Source organism: Anneissia japonica, unplaced genomic scaffold, assembly GCF_011630105.1.
Source record: "Anneissia japonica isolate Jap-2015-1 unplaced genomic scaffold, ASM1163010v1 scaffold1415_len311187_cov125, whole genome shotgun sequence".
Lineage (NCBI taxonomy): Eukaryota > Metazoa > Echinodermata > Crinoidea > Comatulida > Comatulidae > Anneissia > Anneissia japonica.
Genome location: NW_022706946.1, coordinates 303,316 through 310,895, shown reverse-complemented (window position 1 = coordinate 310,895; position 7,580 = coordinate 303,316). Strand labels below are relative to the sequence as shown.

At 36.9% G+C, this 7,580-nt stretch overlaps 1 protein-coding gene and 1 long non-coding RNA gene across 3 annotated transcripts; one reads left to right on the top strand and one right to left on the bottom strand.

The window, feature by feature from the left end:
• Positions 1–1,445: 1,445 nt before the first annotated feature.
• LOC117106237 lies at positions 1,446–7,055 on the bottom strand. 2 transcript variants are annotated; one of them, XM_033247584.1, is made up of 7 exons: positions 6,342–7,055; positions 5,788–5,956; positions 5,419–5,511; positions 4,169–4,299; positions 3,673–3,955; positions 3,135–3,312; positions 1,446–2,311 (listed from the first exon to the last, which is right to left on the bottom strand). In XM_033247584.1, exons 1-7 carry the CDS (start codon positions 6,817–6,819, stop codon positions 2,246–2,248), a joined length of 1,398 nt encoding a protein of 465 aa, XP_033103475.1. In that variant the 5' UTR covers positions 6,820–7,055; the 3' UTR covers positions 1,446–2,245. The 2 variants fall into 2 exon arrangements, with proteins under 2 accessions (XP_033103475.1, XP_033103474.1); XM_033247583.1 differs by lacking the exon at positions 1,446–2,311 and having other exon boundaries at positions 2,381–3,312.
• Positions 1,458–2,445, top strand: LOC117106238. Its single transcript, XR_004445027.1, has 2 exons — positions 1,458–1,515; positions 2,340–2,445. It is a non-coding gene; the product is annotated as an uncharacterized LOC117106238 (long non-coding RNA).
• Positions 7,056–7,580: the final 525 nt, after the last annotated feature.

The following is a 7,580-nucleotide window of genomic DNA, read 5'->3' as shown; positions in this document are numbered from 1 at the left end:
TGGATAATCCAGAACTTGAGTGGCTTCTATGCTCTCGGCCGCGTTACTGCACTCCACAAGAAATATCGAAAATTCGTCAAGGGTTTTGACATCACCCTGTTTGATGGAAGGCCAATCCAGTGCCTCTTATGAACGTACCTGCAATCACTTCCTTGTCACCGTACCTTTCTTCCAGTTGTTGCATGGCTGCAGCGTAGCCTTTATCGCCACTAATGTGACTAAACCCTGTTACCACTTTGTTGGCTGCACCATATGTGAGGTCTCGCCACAAAATGAGTCGCTTGGTTGGAAATTTTAAAATTGAGATAATAGTACCATTGGATAGATCAGATTATCAGCTTTAATATGGTCTTTGAATGAATTAATTCGGATAATTATATCCAGAGTTATAGGCGTTTTAAATTTAAAAATAGGTGATCTATTTTTCGAACTATTTTGAGAAAAGGTACTTTAAAGTAAGCGCACAATAAACAATGATATTCACTTAAAACCTTACAAAAAAACAAGTGGTATAAAACAAAACCCCATAGCAACGACACAGAAGATGTTTGTCAATTGAAATGAAATTTTGCATGAACATACTTCACATAATTCTCTATCATATGACAACAAAACGAATATCCCCCGGGGACCCCGGGGGGTGGGGATATGTTTTTTTTAAATGTTGCTTTTAATTTCCATCTATGTAAGTACTAATGCATTGAATACCCTTGTTAACGATGCAGCGCAACTACCTTTACATAAAACAATATTATTTCGGTAACAATAAAGTGGGAGTGGGGTATCTAATTAATGTACCACACCATGGGACACACCCCCGGGGTACTCAGTCCCTGGAAATCTGTGGATTGCTTAATTTACAATTTGCACACCTTGGATTATTAACAACAGTTAAGTATATACAGTACTGTACTGAGGATATACCTTACCAACAGCCTCCCCCGGGTATCAAGTACTGCCCCCCCCCGGTATCAAGTACTCACCCCCGGGGTACTTATTCTCTGGAAATTTGTCGTTTGCCCGCTACCTTGGATTAATTAATATAACACTAAGGATGTACCTAACCAAATGCCTTATCCCCACCCCAGGGTACTTATTCCTTGGAAATATCTACAATTTGCACATGTCCCACATGGTATTGAGGATACTGTAGTATACTTAACCAACTGTCTTCACCCCCTCCGCCAAGTACCTTCCCCCGGGACCGCAATCCCCACGCCATCCAAATAAACAAAGGTTTTTAATTCCAACCAACTACACAACAGCATTATATGGTCAACAGTCCATCTTCCACCACCTTCCCACTCCCCTCACTCTGTGTGTGTGCCCAGGGGGCTCCTGGCTGAAAACGATATTAATGCTATGTTGAAATTTCAATACCAATTGTACATCAACACATGCCATTCAATTCTCTCATACGATTTTGTATCATGACACTAATACAATTCAAGAGGTCACTTTAAACTTTAATTGCACATCAAACACAATAATACTGTTTCTAAATTACAAATAAATGTACTAGCTTATCTATTACAAAAACATTTAAAAACTATAACGGTATTTAATAAATCAGCTGAGTTAGTCGTTCATTGCACAGAATAAAGAACTATCAAATTAATTTTTAAAAAAGTTGAGTTGTTCCTTTATTAAGTGAACTGTAGTGACAACAATTAAAATTTAAAAACCAGTTGAGTTGTTTGTTACTTCAGTTATTTGCACTGTATAGCATTTGCTTCAGAATGTATTTGCACTATTTTTAAGGTAGTTAATTTCTGAATCACAAATTAATGTACAAGCTTATCTATTACAAAAAAACATTTTTAAACTATAAAGAACTTAATAAATCAGCTGAGTTGGTCATTCTTTGCACAGAATATTGAACTATCAAATTAATTCAAAAACAGTTGAGTTGTTCCTTCATTAAGTGAACTGTAGTGACAACAATTAAATTACTTTAAAAAACAGTTGAGTTGTTTGTTACTTCAGTTATTTGCACTGTATAGCATTTGCTTCAGAATGTATTTGCACTATTTTAAATGTACTTAATTTCTGAAAGAATCACAAATTTATGTACCAGCTTATCTATTACAAAAAACATTTTTAAACTATAAAGTACTTAATAAATCAGCTGAGTTGGTCATTCGTTGCACAGAATATTGAACTATGAAAATAATTTAAAAACAGTTAAGTTGTTACTTCAGTTATTGCACTGTAATAGCAATTGCTTCAGAATGTTTTTGCACTTTTAATGTGGGCATGGTTCTGTTGGCAGTGGGCAGGTACGGTTTTTGGCCTCTTCATTCAGACAGAACTCTCTAATAGATGTGTATAAGAGACAGGTACTAGCTTATCTATTACAAAAACATTTAAAAACTATAACGGTATTTAATAAATCAGCTGAGTTAGTCGTTCATTGCACAGAATAAAGAACTATCAAATTAATTTAAAAAAAAGTTGAGTTGTTCCTTTATTAAGTGAACTGTAGTGACAACAATTAAAATTTAAAAACCAGTTGAGTTGTTTGTTACTTCAGTTATTTGCACTGTATAGCATTTGCTTCAGAATGTATTTGCACTATTTTTAAGGTAGTTAATTTCTGAATCACAAATTAATGTACAAGCTTATCTATTACAAAAAACATTTTTAAACTATAAAGAACTTAATAAATCAGCTGAGTTAGTCGTTCATTGCACAGAATAAAGAACTATCAAATTAATTTAAAAACAGTTGAGTTGTTCCTTCATTAAGTGAACTGTAGTGACAACAATTAAATTACTTTAAAAAACAGTTGAGTTGTTTGTTACTTCAGTTATTTGCACTGTATAGCATTTGCTTCAGAATGTATTTGCACTATTTTAAATGTACTTAATTTCTGAAAGAATCACAAATTTATGTACCAGCTTATCTATTACAAAAAACATTTTTAAACTATAAAGTACTTAATAAATCAGCTGAGTTGGTCATTCGTTGCACAGAATATTGAACTATGAAAATAATTTAAAAACAGTTCAGTTGTTACTTCAGTTATTGCACTGTAATAGCAATTGCTTCAGAATGTTTTTGCACTTTTAATGTGGGCATGGTTCTGTTGGCAGTGGGCAGGTACGGTTTTTGGCCTCTTCATTCAGACAGAACTCTCTAATCTTCTGATACAGGTACCACTGCCGTTCCCCCGAAAGTCCAGCTGGCTCCAATTCTGGCAAGTGCAATCGAGAAGGGACAGCGACATCCTTCCTTAACAGGTTGAACTCTTTCTCCTCCGAAGTCATATACTCTTTTACAAACACAGAGCCTGGTGAATTTGAATCAAACCTAAAAACAAAATGCAATTTACAGTATATTAAAAAAGACATAATGAATAATGTACCATACAGTCAAACTTTTCATGCCAAATTGATGCATTTTCCATTAATTTACCAAAGTCTTTATCAATGTCACTGTGAATTTGACTTAGGCAAGTTTGACTGTATTTGCTAATCCGGGTGGTGAGTTAACCAATCAAAGGTTCTCATATTAGAACCACGAATGTGGCCCGGGAGGGAATGAGCATAGGCCCAAGATCTAGTGTTCGCCAAGTGAGGCGAGTTTGATTTTTTTTCAGATGATTTTGTTTTCACGACTATTAAGCAGAATCGCTGTCTTAAACAAGATTAGAACTTAATGTTTACAAACCTGAAATGGTGGTATGAGAGGATACCCTTCAACTTCTTGAATGTGGTCTGGAAGAAGTTTTGCCAGTTGTATATTGGTACAGTCATGTTACCATCCTTATCCATCACTAGCTGCGGAATATTTACTCCGGATTTGGTACTGTCCCTCACAACATCAACCATATCATCCACGGAAAACACTTCCCTCCTACGGTATGCCTGCTTAATCAAACCAAATCCCCAATCTGGCGAAAATTTTGTATGTCCGGCAATTAAAAACCGCAACTGCACAGATTTATGCTGACCTGAATAAGTAATTGGATATTCTGTTAATGTTACTACAGAGATGTTGTACTAGCACTAAATAAATCAAGTCTATTAATGTACAGTAAAAATTTCCTATGTCGAATTCAAAGTGGCTTTGAAAAAAATTTGACATGAAAAAATAAATTTGACTTTGAAATAATTCGACTTAAACAATGTGATTTGTCGTAAAAAAATAATTTTAACAAAAATACCTGTTAATGTCCTCCACATCAGATACCACAACATGTATGAATTCTTATTCTGGCCAGAACAGTTATCCGCATTCAGGATAAGATACTTCTCGCCCAGTCCATAATTACAGAGAAAGTAGTCAACAAGACTGATTACTCCATTTGCCCCTTTCACATTTCCAACAGCTTCATCGATAAGGTAATTGATCTTTAAAAAAAGAACAGGTAAATACTATGATTACGAGGTGCGTTAGGTCAGGCAAATTTGAAGCGTTCAACAGCAAATGCACCAGGAGGTCACCAGAAGCAACAACAATGACCTGCTGTTGAGCCCATCTGAAATGGTTTAACCAAATCAAATATAAAGCTCAAGCTCTTGACTGTGATGGAGGCAGACTTACAGAGCCACCACACTCCTAAGATAGGGCATGTGTATCAAGTCAAGCTAGGGAAAAAAGATCTATAGAAAAAAGTAAACATATAATGAAAACTTACTTGCTGCGGAAGTGCTTCACACTGTACTCCAAACAGCCCAATCTTCAAACCCGTCAAAAAAAACAGTGGGCCAGGTTGAAAGGGATTACTTGGTACATGTACCTGCTGGGCAAAATCGAAGGAATAGTGCATTGTCATGTCTCTACTGCAGGCCCTATTCTGGTGTCTCTACACAAAATTATTAAAACGACTTGGGCGCTTCACTACGCGACCACTTCTCGTTTTGATCTCAGAACGAACTCTCTCAGAATTATAGATGTGTATAAGAGACAGCCGATAGATCATCCAATTGTTTTTTTGGCACATCCAACACAAGTCACTCCGTGGTTTGGCCACCATTATCTCTGGGCATAACTGCTTCCATAAACTTCGAAAGGATGTAATTGATGCAGCTCTTTCTCCTAAAAAATAAAATTTCATACCTCATAAAATTTCATACTGGGGTATAAGTTTTGTACAAAATTAATTTCAGTCAAAACTGGTGGTAGATGCTTATGAAGTTCTGGTTGTAACAACAACAGAAGTGAGAAACCAAGTCCGCTTTGTACGGACCTAAAAATTCAAAACAGTGATACTAACCGATTGCTTTCATAGAAGCTTCATACATAACATGTATAGATGTTATGGTGTAGCTGCTTGGCAGCAAAAAGATGTTGTCTTTAGTTGACCTGTACACTCCTGGTACACGGCCTGGAAGTGCCAGTCCATGCGTCTCACATGTATTTTGGAGGAATGTAACCACACGCTTTATGTCGTCTGTTGTCAGGGCATTGCTGTTGTTTTTCCTTCCCCCAGATCGTTTTCGGCGTGACACAGCTCCATTTTCCTTGAGGTGTTTTATTAGGGCAGTTAGCTTGTTTTGTGAAATTCTGTAAAGATAACAATGAAAAAAATTCATAAAATTACAGTTAGATAAAACAATTCTTATTTTTTTTACAAATATAACATAAATATGTACCAGGTCCCAACTGACCGACCCAATTAAAAAAAAAATTAACTTTTGAAAATCCCCTTTATTCGTCAATATTGATCAACAATTTTTAAAATCCCAACCAGCGTTTGCCTAAAAAAAATATCAAATTACACTTTACAGGAAAATTTCAAAAATGCAGTGAAAAGGTTAATCATGTATTAGTGTAACTTACCGATGAAGAAATTTAAATGTTTCTCTGCAAATCGGTGATCCACGAAAATAATAGAACGTATGAGACGATTTCCTGTCCACGTCGTATCTGCAAGGCCACTTTCCTTCAAGTTTAGTGCCATCGTTCAAGAGAGCATTGATGGACCCCATCACAAACATGTCTTTTTCAACTGTGAAATAAAAAATATTAAATGTAATAGTATAAAAAACAAGGTGCCACTGTAATTTAACACACATTTTAGACTTTCCTCCACATATTAACAGCGAGGAAAATTTTAAAAAATAGAAAAAAAAATGGCCAGGGCTTCGCCGTGTCATGGCCGTTGAGAAACCAATGGATAGAGACTAATCTTACGTGGTAGGCCCAAGTAGTCATACACCCTCCAGGTCCCTGCCCCCTTTTCCGGCTAGGAGCTCACTAACCCTAAGCTATACCACAGGGTATTCATACAGGCTTCCACATGCTACTGTATACTCGTCAGCCTATGGCCTTTCCCTGTACACTACTAGGCCAAAAGGCTAGGCCTACAACAGAAAGAAAACAAAATTACTTACTACTCGGGAGTTCTCTCATATTGAGCCGAAACGTCACAACATCGTCAACAGGGTACTGATTAATACAGGGGGTTTTGTCTGGTCCGTATGTGCATCTGCAATTTTTAATCACTAAGTCCTCAGCTACAATGGGGTCTTGGTTTTCCTGGCCTGCAAACACCTGATCCAACTTATTTTCTACAACATCTGCCTCTACGATTAGGCCACCTACTTCTAGGCCATCGGCTCCTCCTAGGTTCTTGATGTCCTCCTCCATAAGCAACGATAGTTCACCATCCGATTCGTAGCCCGCCTCATCATAATCATCAACATCAGATTCCGTGTCACTGTCATCGTCGTTGTCCTCGCCTGGCCTACAAAAGTACTCCTCAATTAAATCGCTCAATTCATTATCATCGCCTAGGCCTAGCAGATGAGGATCTACCTGTTGATTCAAGGCATTCCTCAGATCTTCGGTGTTTAGAGATTTTCTTTTCATCGTGAAATAGTGTATAAAACAAGATTAACTAACGAATGGTGTGCATGTGTAAAAGCCGAGCTGTCAAGTGAACATGCCGGGTGAGCGGTATTGCGCAAGCGCAGAAAAACACTTGACCTTACGACCTAGGATTTTAACCAATCAACAGCTGAGGCTACAGTCACCTGGTAAAGAAAACCAATCAGAAGGCTTGATAAAAGCCCTTAACAACCATTTGTATACATTTCTTTTGTCGTTTCTTATTGGTGGATTCGGTCTGTCTCTTATACACATCTAGATGTGTATAAGAGACAGCTCCTGGTACACGGCCTGGAAGTGCCAGTCCATGCGTCTCACATGTATTTTGGAGGAATGTAACCACACGCTTTATGTCGTCTGTTGTCAGGGCATTGCTGTTGTTTTTCCTTCCCCCAGATCGTTTTCGGCGTGACACAGCTCCATTTTCCTTGAGGTGTTTTATTAGGGCAGTTAGCTTGTTTTGTGAAATTCTGTAAAGATAACAATGAAAAAAATTCATAAAATTACAGTTAGATAAAACAATTCTTATTTTTTTTACAAATATAACATAAATATGTACCAGGTCCCAACTGACCGACCCAATTAAAAAAAAAATTAACTTTTGAAAATCCCCTTTATTCGTCAATATTGATCAACAATTTTTAAAATCCCAACCAGCGTTTGCCTAAAAAAAATATCAAATTACACTTTACAGGAAAATTTCAAAAATGCAGTGAAAAGGTTAATCATGTATTAGTGTAACT